General features: G+C 63.8%; 2 protein-coding genes and 1 non-coding gene across 4 annotated transcripts; 1 reads left to right on the forward strand and 2 right to left on the reverse strand.

The window, feature by feature from the left end:
- Positions 1-6,366: 6,366 nt before the first annotated feature.
- Positions 6,367-9,532, forward strand: WFIKKN1 (WAP, follistatin/kazal, immunoglobulin, kunitz and netrin domain containing 1). The gene is made up of 2 exons (XM_026046470.1): positions 6,367-6,528; positions 8,039-9,532. Exons 1-2 carry the CDS (start codon positions 6,367-6,369, stop codon positions 9,530-9,532), a joined length of 1,656 nt encoding a protein of 551 aa, XP_025902255.1.
- A 300-nt stretch (positions 9,533-9,832) lies between these two features.
- On the reverse strand, positions 9,833-13,247 carry METTL26 (methyltransferase like 26). 2 transcript variants are annotated; one of them, XM_026046467.1, is made up of 6 exons: positions 13,057-13,247; positions 12,044-12,206; positions 11,322-11,381; positions 11,172-11,239; positions 10,760-10,838; positions 9,833-10,668 (listed from the first exon to the last, which is right to left on the reverse strand). In XM_026046467.1, the coding sequence occupies exons 1-6, from the start codon at positions 13,245-13,247 to the stop codon at positions 10,621-10,623; spliced, it is 609 nt and encodes a 202-aa protein (XP_025902252.1). In that variant the 3' UTR covers positions 9,833-10,620. The 2 variants fall into 2 exon arrangements, with proteins under 2 accessions (XP_025902252.1, XP_025902253.1); XM_026046468.1 differs by lacking the exons at positions 11,172-11,239; positions 11,322-11,381; positions 12,044-12,206.
- Positions 13,248-13,366: 119 nt separating this feature from the next.
- Positions 13,367-13,437, reverse strand: TRNAG-CCC. The gene has a single exon. It is a non-coding gene; the product is annotated as a tRNA-Gly (tRNA).
- Between the last annotated feature and the right edge of the window lie 1,484 nt (positions 13,438-14,921).

Genomic DNA, 14,921 nt, shown 5'->3' on the forward strand with positions numbered 1-14,921 from the left:
ATCCTAAAGGCTCTTTCCTATCGCAGGAAAGAGAGATCCCCTGTGTTCTGGCTTAGTTCTCCTTCCCAATGCCTAAGCTAGGGTTGCTCTGGCTCCTGTCCTAGATGAAAGTGGGGAAAGGGGAGAAGCAGCTTTTCCCATTGGAGCGCCGAGGAGCAGGCGACACCCGGGACTGCAAAGCCGGCCACTCTTGGAGTCCCAAACGCAGAAACCGCGTGGAAAAGAGTAACTGTGGGGTGGCATCAAGGTCCTGTTCTCATGTGGTTGTGGCAGCTTCTTGGGAAGGGCCAACTGCTTCGGTCTGTAGCGCTACTCCAAGGAAATGTTCTTGGCTGCTGGAGCTGGAGTGGTGTGCAGCTTGTAGGGGAAGATCTGTCCTGCAAGGGCTCGCTCGTGGCTTCCTCGGCTTAGTCCCCCAGTATTGTGTTGCTTTGTGCTGGAAATTCACCTGGAAACTTGAAAAAAATTCCCTTCTTCCRGACGTGGCCAGGAGCCTGAGGGCGGGTCCAGGTTCTGGAGACCAGGTTCCCATGGGCACCCAGGCAGTGGGAGCAGCTCCTCCGGCCTGCGGAGCGCCGCAGAGCGCCGGGCCGCGCTCGCCTCTCCCGAGGAGGCGCTCGCGGTGCCGCCGCCGCCGTCTCCCCACACGGCTCCCGCGGGACGGGGCTCGCCCGGTGCCGCCGCCGCCGTCTCCCCACACGGCTCCCGCGGGACGGGGCTCGCCGCTCGCCTGCCCCCCACGTGCCCCCGTGCTTCCCGCGGGCGGAATGAAGCCGCAGCAAGGCAAGTCGTGCGCGGCCGACGACCCGCGGCGCCCGGGGGGGCCTGGCCTGCAGCCCCTCTCCTCCCGCCGGCGCCTCTTCCCTCCCCGCTCGTGAAAASCGCCTGCGGCCCAAGGGGAGATTTCTTGGCCCCCCTCTCGGGCCGCTTTATTGCCCGGCTCAAATGAGCGCGGCGAGCCCGGCAGCGCTGCCCCGGGCAGAGGAATCCTTTGTAGTAGTGATTTTGGCTTCAGAGCAAAGCGGGAGCCAGCGCRGGCCTGGCCGGGTGGAAGCCAGGGGGATTTGGAGAACCTGTCTGGGCTGCCCGGCACCTGTTTCCCATCACTTAACATGGAGCAGAAGACAATCACTGGCTCAGCAGCCTCGGAAGCCAGGGATATATGGCCAACAGGTGACGTCTCCCCCTTCCCCGGCACCACGAAAGGCCGGTTCTCCTGGAAAACATCATCTGGGCACGCCGGGGGCTCCGCGGGAGCCGGGCCCGGGGCAGGGCGTGACTGGCAACGAGGGTTTCCATCGTGAACTCAAGAAGCTGCTGGGCATCTAGGAAAATAACTGCATTTACCTCTGCTTTGTTGGGTTATTATTTTTGTCACCTCCCCCATCATTTGCCCACCATGCATTTTTGCCCTGGGAAAACAACAAATCTCACTCGATGATCTTTCTGGATTGAAAATGGAAGAGTTGCCTGCAATGTTTGCTCACGGTTTTTTTTAATTGTTTCTTTAAAAGGAGAAGGGAAAATAATTAAATAAAATAAAAGCAAAAAAAATTCTCCTGCCCCGCCTCACCACCAGCCTTGAGCTGCTCTCCAGCACTTGTACCAGTCCTCAGGCCTTGTGGGGTTGCGTTTTGGTTTGTTTTGACTGTGTCTTTTTTTTTTTTTTATTCCTTTGTACAGTGGATGTTGTTCAACTGATTCTCCATGGTTTTGTTTTATATAAATTAAAGTGTTTTTTGTTTTGTTTTCTTTTGAACTGCTCCTCCCCTGCTGYGCCGGGGGTGGTGGAAACGGGAGCAGGGTTGGGGCTCCCGCTGCCGCCTCTACCCACTACCTCCTGCCTTGGGGCTTTTAGGTCTTGGCATCGTGACGGCTGTTTCTTCGGGAGGGGAGGCTCCTCCTGATGCAGAAGCCCAAAGTCTCTTATAAAAAGCTGGATTTTTATGGAATGGCTGCTCTAGGTTGTGATGCTTCAAGAAACCAACCTGGCCTGGACCCTACCTCCTAAGATGGCTCTAGGAAAGCAGCGTTCCCAGGGGCTCCTGCGGGGTCCTGCCGCAGTCCCTYGGGTGCGGGAAGGACCACGGCAAGCGCTGCCAGCGACTTGGAGCGTGTGGACCCCGGAGGTGAGGGCGGGATTGAGCCCCCRTCGTGGTGGGACGCGCTGGGGGCAGCCCGGGCAGGGGCGGGTGGGGAAGGGACGGGAGGCTCCTAGAAGCTCTTGTCTCGTTTCCCCCCTCCTTTTGCTGGCCGAGACTTGGTGTCCTCCAAGCTGAAGAACAGGAGCTCCAAGCAGGCCAGGAAGAGGCTGGAGATGATGGGGGTCGGAGACAGCGGCCTGGCTAAGCTGGGAGCCTTGGCTTCCAGGGAAGCCTCTCCATGCCAAAGCCTTCTCTCTTTTGCTCCGAGCCCACCTCCCCTTGACCTCCCTTTCCCCTGTCTGTTGCCTTCCCTAGGATCAGATTTTCCACTCCGTACCAGACTGGCTACGCTTGTTTTAACAGCTTAAGTAGTAATTGCTGCGGGGGGGCGGGGGCAGCAGGGGGAAACCAGATAGTGTCTGCAGCCTGGAAGAGCCCTCCGAGGAAGGTGAAGCCTTGGCCAGGGAAGAGCCACAGATGCCGTTTTGTTTTCCAGGCGGCGCCGGGAAGGGCCCGTTCCCGTGCGGAGCGCAGCGTGGTTGCAGGTGGGGAGGGAAYGGCCCTGGGCCAGGCGAGGGGCAAAGGGCTCGGGAATTGCTTCGGMATGCCCTGTTCCTTTGGAGAGGTGGCAATGCGGTGGTTCGGAGGGGGTGTTTAGCAGCACTGCCAGGGTTTTCCTGARGGTCGTGTGTTCCTCCGAGCCCCAGCACCAAGGATTTGCTCGTGGRGTCCTAGCAGCTCCTCAGGTGTTGTACCGCAGAGAGGTGGGAGTGCTCCGAMGGCTGCGTGTTTCACTGGAGCGGGGGAAGCTCCGCGCGCCGGGCTGTGCAGCAGCGCCGAGCCCCGTCCTCCGCCCTCGTTAGCTGCAAGCTGAGGGGAGTAGCCATAACATTGGCCTCCGTGTGTGTGATCTCTGCAAATGACCCCGAGGGCTCCCCGCTGGCTCCGGTGGGTGGGCCGGGCGGGCAGCCGGGCCGCGCGCGGCCTCCCCTCCGCGGCAGGTAGCTGGTGGCGCCTGGGAAAAGCGGCAGCCGCGGCCACCCGGGAGCCAGACCCCGGCATTTGAGCGGCGTGCTGAGCTACGGTTTGGGAAAGGCCGGACTTAGGACTGTGCTAAACCTTGAGGGGGTGAAAGTTGGCAGCGCACTCGCTGCAGGGCGGGAAGAGAGTTGCTTTTCCTTTCCTGGCCTGGCAGAGAATTACTCTGCGCGGGGGCTGGGGTGGGTACAGCAAATTCCCTGGAGAAATAGATGGTCAGAGGGGAAGCTCACTTGTGTTAAAGCCCCCGGGCTGCTTCTCGCACCRTGCAGATGTGGAGCATGGCTCCCGCTTGGGTCTTTCGTGAGAAAAGGTCCTGTTGGAGGTGGCTTCCCTGGCCTTGCCCTGCTGCCTTGGAGCCCCCTGCAGCTGGTCACCCCGTGGCRGCGGGGAGAGCCCCTGTCTCCTGGATGGGGAGATCCCAGTGGAGGTCTGCAAGCCCATTGCCATCCAAACTGGGAAGAAATAATGGCCCAGAGTCTGGGAGTCCTGCCCCAATCCAGCGTTAATTCTGGTCCCATCAAGGGCTGCATCCTTGGCTCAGAAGAGRGGCCAACAGGGCTGGGTTCTGATCCAAACTCGAGCTCCAGCAATCTGAGTAGACCCAGTGGCCATTTCCATAGTTGTGCTGGTAGCCACAGGCAGTTTGATCTCCCATGGGGGCAGTGGTGTCGTGGGAGGTCAGGGTCGCCTGTGGAGAGCCCTAGGGCCGCAGGCGGCTGGGCTGATGGCGCTGTGGCCCTCCCTCCTGTCACAGGTCAGGCTGTCCCCAGGGCTGCTCGCCGCCGTGGTGGGACGGCGCAGGTGGCTGCAGATGAGCTGAGGGTGCTGCAAGGCTCAGACACCAGCTAGCAGAGGTGAAGTGCGTCAAGATCCTCTGCCAGAAGGAGGAGGCTGGTGGAAGCGGGGAGGCAGATTTCTGCTCTCTTCTGCTAATGAGTAGGTTTGTCCTYCTGCAGCAGGCTCTAAAACACCCTGAGCCACCCGGAGCATGGCCAGAACCCACCACAGGGCCAACAGGGACCAGCTGGGAGACAATGTATGGGCTCAGTCGGGGAAGTCCAACGCACTGTACAGCCCTGGGAGAGCAAGAGTCTGCTCAGGCCTTATGATGAGGGATGTCCAGATGCCCCCCGGAGCTCCTGGGCTTCCACAGGCCGCAGGTGCTGCTGTGGCGCCGCCAAGGCCGAGTTTCCCGGGCCGGCCTGGTCAGAGGAAGGGCAGTGACCACCCTTGGCACTGAGGGCATGACGCTGTCAGAGGGGCTGGGTGCAGAGGACAGCGCCAAGACTTCCTGGGCAAAACCAGGAAGAGCGGAGCGGAGCCCAGCTCAGCAGCGCGTGCTCCCGCCTGGCTGCAGGAGCCACCCGCGGCTCCCCTCGGGCTGCAGCAAGGTCGAGGAAAGGTTTCCCTGGTTCCTTCSGCTCCCAGCCTGCTGCCTCTTGCCCCGAAGGCCCACTGAGGTAGCGGCCACCAGGCTCGGAGCCCTCGGAGAAGCTCTGGAAAGTGCCGGAGTTGTGCAGCTGGGTTTGCCCCGACCACGGACATTTTGGTTTGATGGTTTGAAGCATTCATGGTTTGATGTTTCCCAAGAACTACAAAGCCCCGCTTTGAGGGGAGGCTTGGGTCACGCCAGTGCTGGAAGAGTTAATGCTCTCCAGGCTGCTGGGAAGTGCAGTAAAAAAAGAAAAAAAAAAGAAAGAAAAAGAAAAAAAAAAAGAGCCTGCTGCAGGTCAGTCTCCAGTGGGGATTAGGAAAATCTGCCCAGGGAGCAGGGTGGCTCCTGCCAGCTTAGGCCTGGCTCCGGCGCGGACACCAGCCGGGAAGGCAACTGCAGCCTGGGCCCAGCTCGCAGCACCGCTCACCACCGGCTCCCCGGCGCCGTGAGCTCCAAGAGCCAGGCCTTAAACCTGGGCCTTGCCGGCGGCCTGGGTGCCAGCGCAAGGCAGCGGCAGGGCGCTCCCATGGGTGCTGCCGCTGTGCTGGGCTGCGGGAGCCGGCAAAGCGCTGGCTGCTCTCCTGGAGAAGCCCGTGGAGAAGCCGCCGCGGGCTGGCGGGCACCCGGCTGAGCGGCGGGGGTGGCCCAGGGGGGCGGCGATGCCCGCCCTCCTGGCCCGCGCACCCGGCACGCAGCCCCGGCCCACGGAAGCCCGGAGCTGCTGAGCTGGGCTGCGGGAGGGCCACGCGTGTCTCAGCACCCCAGGCCCAGCCTGCTCCAAGGGGACAACAGGCTCTGGCTGTTTTCTCATCCTGCAGGAATTCGGCTCCATGGGCCAGGCATTTTTCCCGCCCCCCCGCCCCCCCCCCCCCCCCCCCCCCCCCCTTCCTCCACCCCGGCCCCCCCCCCCCCCCCTTTCCCTCTTTCTCTTTGGAGACTTTCTGCATTCTGCCTTTGATCTTCCCCCTGTGTTTGCCCAGGCGATCAGCTCAGACAGGGTTAGAGGCTGAGGTCAGCGCCTTTTCCATTCCAAATACCCAGAAACATCAGTGAGAAGGGAGGGGATTCAGATTACAACCTTCCCGTCCCCCTCTTCCAACCCCCTGGCCCAGCCGCGCACCAGCCCAGCCCTCTGCGCTGCCCACTCGCTGCGCGGGGCGAGCGAGCCCAGGAGCGCTGCGCCGGGCACCCAGTGCCCGCGTCCCCTCCTGGCGCCGCCGGCCTGAGCCTGCTGTTGATGTGAAGTCCTGGGAGGGCTCTGCACGGACCGACTCCTTGCGCAGGCACCTGGCGGCACTTTGGTGGGTGGCTGAGCTGCTCACATTGCTGCCAACCTGGAGGCGCCCGCCCGGGAGCGCGCCAAGGACAGCACCGCTCCGGGATGCTATCGGGAGCGCGCTGAGAGTCTCTGCTGGCCACGCTTAGCATCAGCAATGGATGAAGGCGCCGGGCATCAGCCCTGGAGCTCCAGCGCGCACCGGAGGCGCTAGCTCGCAGCGCTTCGGACCTCTCTCCTCCTCCTCCTCCTCTTTGTCCCCTCACCTGGCTTCTCTTTTCCCCTGCTTCCCCGCCTCCGACCCGCATGTGAGTTGTCTGCTGAGCTCCTGAAGCCAGGCAAGGCTCRGGCAGGCGGGAGCGGGCACCAGCGCCACGAGGTCCCGAGGCAGCCAGATGTCTTGCGGGAGCGTTGGCAGCGCCAGGCTGAGGGGGCAGGCGGCGGGGCCGCGGCGCGGCCCGGCAGGGCTCATGCGCGCCCTGCTCCTCTTGCCCTGGCTGGCGGCGGCGGCCGGCGGGCTGAGCCTGCAGCCGCTCCGCGCGCGGCACCTCGGCGTGTGCCCCAACCAGCTCAACCCCAACCTGTGGGTGGACGCGCAGAGCACCTGCGAGCGGGAGTGCCAGGCGGACCAGGTGAGCGGGGCGTCGCGGCCAGGAGCTGGGCGCTGCTTGCTGGGCGCTGCGGGGCCACCACCCGCTGCCCTGGCAGGGGGACRTGCCCACCTGCGAGCCAGGGGCTCGTGGCACGTGCGAGAGCCCAGTTCTCCCCAATACCCAGGCTTGCCCCCCAAATTGGAGCTTTTCTAACAAAAAGAAATGYGGCAATAGGGCAGCTGGGGCTTGCAGGGAAGCCCAAGGCTTGCCTGTGCCACGAGCAAGCCTGAGCATACCGAGGGCAGCGTGAGTGTTCACCGCAAGCTGGGCCCAGGTTAGTGCTGCGGGACCAAGTGCTCAGCCTCAGGATGGGGCTGGGATGGGGAGGGGGGCAGSGGGAAGCAAAAGGGATGGAGAGGGGGCTTTAATCCCCCAGGCAAMTTCACTCCCGGGCTTTCCTCCGCTGCCGGTGCTCTCGGTGTGCTTGAGCTGGGCCCCAGGGCTGCTCGCAGCCCCTGCCTGCAGCAGGCAAAGGAATTACCCACCCCATCCCTCCTCTGGAGAGCAAAGCCCTGGGAAAGGCTCCCTATGGCCAGGACACCCCGTTGTGCAGCCCCGAGGGTGCCCARGCCTTCCCATGGAAGGGTCCTTGGCTCCTCCGGAGTGAGCAATGTGATGGGCCAGGGGCCCCCTCAATCAGACCATCCCCACAGCCCCATGGATGGGAGCCCCAGACCCAGCCCAGAAGCACCCGATGGGCCAGGCCACCCTCTGCAGAGAGGCTGAGCTCTGGGCCACCCACAGCCACAGGCAGCCAAGGCGGGATCCCCTCACAGCCCTGATAGCTCCCATTAAAGCCACCAAGTTCCTCCTGGGCCCTTCATGTCTGCAACAAGCCCCACGTGTCGACGGGCAGCGCGGAGCGGGCAGGTTCCCCAGCCCAGCTCCCCTTGAGGGCAGCACGCGCACGGGGAAGCCGCGGGCAGAGCTGCTTTTGCAGCTGGCTGCGCTCCCGGGCCGGGCTCCAGGGCCCCCTGCCCTGCAGCACTGCTGTGGGCAGCGCTCTGGCCCCGGCCCTGCGAGCCCTGTACCATTAAAAGGCCAATGGGACATCCTTGCCCCGGGCTCTGGCACCTCACTCCTCACCGTGCTGGAGCGGGTGGTGGCCAGGCGCAATGTGGGGAGAGCAGAGCCTCTCTTGGGAGGTCCAGCTCGGAGCTGGAGCCCACGAGGCCAGCGATGGGGAGCAGCGGGGGCAGGAAAGAGAGGACCGTGTTTGTGCTGAGAGCCACAAAAGCACCGCTCCTCCCTCCCACCTGGCCATTGCGGGGTCCTGAGGAGATGCACAAAGCCGGAGGAGGGACCTCCCTGCCTAAACCATGAGCTCTTACCCCAGGGCAACATCAGCCCCTGCAGCCTGTGCAGCCCTTGCTGCCCTGAAGCTGCAGCCGCGCACCCTGGCAGGGCTGCCAGGGCAGGAGCAGAAGGCGCCGGTGCTGGGGCAGCAGCTGTGACCCTGCTAGCGTGTGTCCTTCTCTTCCCCGCCCAGGACTGCGAGGGCTTTGAGAAGTGCTGCACCAACGTGTGCGGGCTGCGGAGCTGCGTGGCCGCCCGCTTCGCCGACGGCAGCGTCTCGCCGCTGGAGCTGGCGCAGGGAGCCTCGTGCGAAAGCTTCGTGTGCAGCCAGCAGGGCTCCGACTGCGACATCTGGGATGGGCAGCCCACCTGCAAGTGCAAGGACCGCTGCGAGAAGGAGCCCAACTTCACGTGCGCCTCGGACGGCCTCACCTACTACAACAAGTGCTACATGGACGCCGAGGCCTGCATCAGGGGCATCAGCCTCACCATGGTCCCCTGCAAGTACATTTTCACCTGGCCCAACACCAGCCCCGTCCCCCAGGAGACCACGGCCCGCCCCACGCCGGGGGCCGGCCCCGAGGTGCCCATTCCCCCCGCCCTCTACAACAACCCCTTCCACCAGTCTGTCTACGTGGGCGGCACGGTGAGCTTCCACTGCGACGTCAGCGGGCGGCCCCGGCCCGACATCACGTGGGAGAAGCAGAGCGACCACGAGGAGAACTTCATCATGAGGCCGGATCAGATGTACGGGAACGTGGTCGTCACCAACATCGGGCAGCTGGTCATCTACAACGCCCAGTATGAGGACTCTGGCATCTACACGTGCACCGCTAGGAACTCCGCTGGCCTTCTCCGAGCCGACTTCCCTCTGTCCGTCATCAAGCGGGAGCCCGGCAGCGGGGAGCTGCGGCAGGGCAGCACCCAGCCCTTCCCCAGCACCGAGTGCCTCAAGGAGCCCGACCGGCGGGACTGCGAGGGCCACGAGGTTCGCTGGCACTTCGACGCCAAGAAGGGCTCCTGCCTCACCTTCCGCTATGGCGGCTGCGGGGCCAACCAGAACCACTTCGAGACGTACGAGGAGTGCCGCTCGGCCTGCGTGAGCAACGCCGTGCACACCTGCCTCCTGCCCATGGTGCAAGGGCCCTGCAAGAACTGGGAGGCCCGCTGGGCCTACAACCACCTCATGAAGCAGTGCCACTCCTTTGTCTATGGTGGCTGTGAAGGCAACAACAACAACTTTGACAGCAAGGAGACCTGTGAGGATGTGTGCCCCTTCCCCAAGAACCTGCAGTGCAAGACCTGCCGCCTGAAGAACAAGATGGTGCTGAGCTTGTGCCGTAGTGACTTTGCCATCGTAGGACGCCTCATGGAGATCATCGAGGACCAGGACTCTGGCATTGCCCGCTTTGCCCTCGAAGACGTCCTGAAGGACGAGAAAATGGGCCTCAAGTTCTTCAACATCAAGTACCTGGAAGTGACCTTGACCGACATGGACTGGAATTGTCCTTGCCCCAACATGACCACAGAAGATGGCCCACTCATCATCATGGGCGAGGTGCACGAYGGAATGGCCATGCTAGACCCCAGCAGCTATGTCCGGGCAGCCAATGACAAACGAGTGAAAAAAATCTATGAGTTGATGGAGAAGAAAACCTGTGACCTCCTGAACAGGTTCCAGGACTAGGGGAGGGCAGGGGCAGCACGGACCCACGCACGGGCACAGGTGTCAGCCAGGCAAGCCTCTCTGACCACACGCAGCACCRCAGACTCCAGACGGGGGGAAGCAGCAGTCCGGCAGGTCCCACAKAACAGTGTTTTTATTTAGTAATTTTTATCATTTTGTAATTCCCGCTCCCGCGCTGCGCTCTGGGCCAGCCCGTCTCCCTTGTAATTTATCCATCCGCGTGCCCTCCCTGTGTACCCTTCCAGCAAAGACRCTATCAATAAAGGACTGGGTAAGAGGAGTGGGAGGTCTTCCAGGCCCTCCAACCTTCCCACAGCTCCAAAACCTCCAAGGCCAGTGCACTGTGCCCCAGGAGCAAGCTTATAACTCCTGGAGCAAGCTTTCCACCTGCCTTCCATGCTGCAGCGTGTCCACGCAAGACACTGGGTGCAGGGAGTTCGGACAAGGGCTGAAGGGCCCCCCAAATCTCAGTGCTGGGAAAACAGGGGATGGAGTAAGATCTGCTTCTCCTAACTGGCTCCAGGTGGATGGGGACACTTGAGGCCAGTCAGGCTTGGGGAAGGTGGCCTGCAGCTGCACCTCCACACAGAGCCTGGCAGACTCCCTGGTGTTAGGAAGGGGCTGAGATTCCGGACACCTCCGGCAAAGCACTTTCCCCACACGTGGCGTCTCACTGCTGTACAGAGGGAAGCTGAGGCACCAAAGAGAGGTTCCCCTTGCGCCAGCCCCACGCACACCCGAAGSCCCTGTGGAATGCCCTACCTGGTCCACAAGCTGTTGGGCAGAGCCCTCCACCCMTGCCCGAGCTGGTCTGCTCTGCAGAGAGGAACAGGAGCTGGGCCCCGAGAGGATCTAGCCTGGTCCCAGGGTGGCTGTGGCACTGTCCCTGTGCTGCTCCCGTCCAGCTCCTGGCTGCCAGGGAAGCCCCAGCCTGGTGCCAGAACAACAGCGCGGGCGGTTTGAAGGCATCAAAGATGGAGATGTAGGAATGGCCCTGCTGGGAGGATGGCACAGAGGTACAAAAGCTTCCGCTCAGAAACGGTGCGATGCTGCAGCCACAGCAAAGCAGAACACGGAGGGTCGGCGYGTCAGTGCTTGCGGAAAATGAGACACTTGTTGTTGGCAGGCATGTCCACCTGGAAGCACAGAGCCCAGGGTCAGGTCATTGGGGACCACGCTAAGAGCAATACTGTCCCCCCCAGCCCCGCAGAGCCCAGGGGCACTCACCATCCTCTCCAGACACATCCCATTGGCTTCAGCCAGCTGCTGCAGCAGGTCCGTGTCCCGAAGGCCCCAGGCCGGATTCCTGCCAAGGGAGCCGTGTGTCAGGCAGACACGCAGACAGACAGGGTATCTGGCCAGGGCGCACGGCTTGTCCCCAGGCTCTCTCTGAAGCAGCCCTCTGCGTCACGGCGGGGATTTGATGCCCCTGCAGATGCCGTGGAGCCCCTGGTTGAGGTCTTTTTTTGGAAGAACATGCTTGGTGGCTCCCCGAGGCTGGGTGCCAAGGGCAAGGGGCAGGGCGCTCCTGTTCCCACAGTGGCACATGGGGGTGGAATGGGCAACAGCGCCCGCTGCAGACCCCAGGGCAGATCGTTGGGACCCGCCATGGCCATGCAGGGCCTCGCTCCCCTCCTACCTCTGCCTCAGGCTGARGTCGAAGTCAACGTTGCTCTGAGGGCTGATGTGCCCACCGATGGCGTACGGCTGAGGAGATGCAAAGACGGAGCTGACCTAGCGCTCAGCAGAAGGAGCGAGGGCTCTGCCGAGCAGCAGGACGGGCACTTACCCCATAGGTGAACAACACCCCCCCAGGCTTCAGCAACACCCCTGCTCCCTTGAAGAGGCCCTGGGGAAAGAGAGAAGCACGAGGCAGGTCAGAGAGCCAGAGACATCCCGCCAAGAACCCTCTCCTCAGCCCTGGAGGATGCAGCCCAGTGCACAGGGGCTTCTCAAGGAGCTGAGTGGAGGATGAAAGTGKATCCGTCTCTGCAATGGCCCTTGAGAACACCAGCCACGTCCAGCCTGGTCCCCATGTAGCTGTGGYACCAGGGTATCGCCCCATCACCACCAGCTCTCAGCTCTGCCCCAAACAGACGCAGAGCTCGGTGGGAAGCAGCCCAAGAGCTCAGCACCCACCACGGCCCCGGGATTTGCACAGGTTTGAGGTAAGACCTGTGGCAGGGAAGCGAGACCACAGGGAGGTCACACCAGTCTTCCTGCCTCAGTTTCCCTCATCAGCCCAGGCAGGATCCTGGGACTGATGTGTGCCAAAGAGGACAGAAACTCTGCAGATGGAATGGGGGTTTTCGAGTTGGCAGCCGAGACCCCTGGAGCCATCGCCCCGAGCCCTCCTCAGCGCGCAGGCCGGGCACAGCAAGGCACCAGAGTCCCTCCGGGCAGGCTGGCCTGAGACCTCCGCTGGGAGGCTCCAAGGGGCAGCTGGGAGCCGCAGGCCCGGTGGGGCCAGCAGGGCAGTGGGATGCTGGGCAGCCCCGGGGCTCCGCTCACCTCTGTGCACTCCATCCCGGAGATGTGCATCATGTTAATGTTGACGACRATGTCCAGGGTGCCAGGCTGGATGCCGCCCCACGTCTCCCAGCTCTTCGAGGCATCCAGGTAGATGGGCGGCAGCAAGTTGGGCAGCTGTGTGGCCTCTCTGAAGGCAGCGATGCTGCGGGCAGAAGCCAAGTGTAAGCCCAAGGCTGCCAGCCCGACCGAGTCCCTCCCACGTTGGTCACGGCATGGAAACTCAGAACCCGCCAGCAGCTCTTCCCCGGTGTCACCTCAGGGGGCTAAGAGTCGGGCKGAGCTCGCCACAGCTGCTTGTGGTGACATCAGCACGGGGCTCTGCCTGATGTGCTCCATGTAACCACAAGGAAACTCGGATCTTGGAGATCTCTGACCTCCAAGAGGCTCCCATCGTTTGGGTTTATTGAGGGGGAGGCTGACTGGACAGTCGAACAAGCTGAGAAGCAGAGAGCTGTCCTGGGAAACGCGGGGTCTCGCTCCCTGCCTCAGGMGCGCTGGCTCCAGCCGATGTGGCACCGCGCTGCCCGGCTCCCAACCTCRGGGGCTGCGAGCGCCGACCTTCCCAAGCCTTAGGGAAAGGGCCCTTCTCCGRAATTTATTACCAGCACATAACTCCCAAAAGCCCCGAGGAAGRCAGCTCTAGAAACAGCACCTGAACCCCCCACTCCGGAGCGGGAGGGACCTGCGGAGCCTCCCGGGAGGAGCAGAGACTCCCTGGCACCGCGAGYATTCCTGAACCGCCTTCCCCATGGCCAGAGAAGGGTCCCCAGCGTGCTGCGCCAGGCCGCCTTCACCCCACGGGGCGCTGTGCCAGACCCCTTGGAAAGGGAGAGGTGTCCCGACCCCTGCTGCTAGGGATGGCATCCAAGCTCTGCGGCGAGGACAGCCCACCGGGTCCCACACAGCGCCAGGCCAGGGGCCCGCGGGGCTCCCCGCGGGGCTGGGGCTGCCCAGGGACTCCCGCGGGCCGCCGCTCCCGCCGCCGCTCCCACCTGCGCAGCGCGGCGGGCTCCACGTCGGAGGGCAGCCAGGCGGCGCGCGGCAGTGCGCGTGCGCAGTGCGCCGCGTGCAGCCCCGCGCCCGCCGCCACCTCGAGCACGCGCGCGGCGCCGGGCGGCGCGAGCCCGCGCAGCACCTCCAGCACGGCGCCCTTGTTGCGCTCCGCCGCCGCCGGCCGCTGCATGGCTGCCCGCGCCGCGGGGCACGCCGGGAGCGCTGCCGCTGCCCGCCCGCCGGACTACAGCTCCCGGCACGMACCGCGCGCGGCGGAGGGGGGCGGAGGAAAAAAAAACAGAGGCTCCCTGCGCCGCCCGGGAATCGAACCCGGGTCGCAAGAATGGGAATCTTGCATGATACCACTACACCAGCGGCGCGGCACGGCGAGCGCGCGCGCCCGCGGGACACCGCGCCCGCCTGCGTGGAAACCCCCCGGGCCGGGGAGCTGGCGAAGCACGAGGACACGCCGGCCGCGCGGTGGGAGTCGTGGCGCGGCAAGCAGTGCCGGGCTGCGGGAGACACGGCGAATCCCGGCCGGTGCTCCTCGCCCCCGCCGGGCGTGCGGACCCTCGGACCCCTCTGCAAGCGCTGCCCTGGCAGCAGCAGGCGTGCGGCGCCCTCCAGCCACACCATGCTGCTGTGTCCTGGGGAAGGCCCCATGCTGGGACCSACTCCACGTGCACGTGGATGCCCCAGCAAACCGGCCTCCTTCCAGGTGGGAAAGCCAGGCCCAGCGGCTGGTGGCAACACGGGTTCCCTTGGCCTGCAGGGTTGATCCCGCGTGGGCTGGGGTTGAGGGCTGCCATGAGCACGGTGCTGTTCCTGGGAAACCCTCCCTCCCGCTCTGTGGAGGCTGCGCTTCCGCAGCAGCCCGGCTTCTGGAGCGGCGCTTCTCAAGGTCACCCCCGGCGTGGGCCATTCCCGACCGAAGGGCAGTGACTAAGCAACGCGGGGACCTCRCCGAGCATGAGGCAAATCCCGCCCGGGGCCTGAGAAAGGCCCGCTGCCGTGTGGAGACACGGGCCCTGTGTCTCCAGCGATGGAGGGGCGGCAGGGAGGCATCCCACAGACAACGGAGCTGCAGCCCCAAGCGCATGAGACCCCCATGGGCCACAGAGCCTTTGCGCAATGTCGGGCAAATCATCTGAGCCTTCTGCATCTTCATCCCTTCTGCACCACCAGGAAAGGGAAAACAAGTGTTGAACCTGCCTCCTAAGAACAGGAGGGAGGGCCCTTTCCCTTCGTGCTCCTTGGCATTTTCCACGCTGGAGCAGATCCCTCTCAGCCTCGGGCTGTGCCTGCCCAAGACGGCAGCTCTCCCACRGCGGAAGGCCTGTCACAGGAGGCAGCAAAGTCCCGCTCGGACTGTTGGGGTCTGTACAGCAGCGTGGCACCTTCTGTTCCTGGGGCCACCTCCAGGCCCTGCCGGGGCCCTCTCCACAGCTGTGTGGGGGGTCCCACAGAGCCCCCTCCAACGGAAACAGGGAGCAGCCTTGAGCCCCGCAGTGATCAGCCCAAGCCCCCCAGCCTTCCTCTCACCACAAAATCCTCATCGTCCCAAGGAGCACCTCTGCCTTCCAGCCTCCCACCCACACTGACTTTTTCCAAAGCTCAACAGCCTTTCTAAAAGTTTCAACTCAGGCCCAGGTCAGGATCAGTGCCAAGGCCTCGAGTCCTCGACCTTGCCCTGGGGCCACACACGTGCGCATTATTTCTCCCAGCATCGGTGATGCCCCAGGGCACGAGATGGGCTCGTCCCATGCAGCGGATGCGGCCACACGTCTGGGAGCGCTGGGCAGGAGCTGCCTGCGCTTCATCTCCACCGCCAGCCTCCAGTGTCACAGATTCACAGATTCACAGA

Source organism: Nothoprocta perdicaria, unplaced genomic scaffold (genome assembly GCF_003342845.1).
Source record: "Nothoprocta perdicaria isolate Ctin4 unplaced genomic scaffold, notPer1 scaffold_444, whole genome shotgun sequence".
Taxonomy (NCBI): Eukaryota; Metazoa; Chordata; class Aves; order Tinamiformes; family Tinamidae; genus Nothoprocta; species Nothoprocta perdicaria.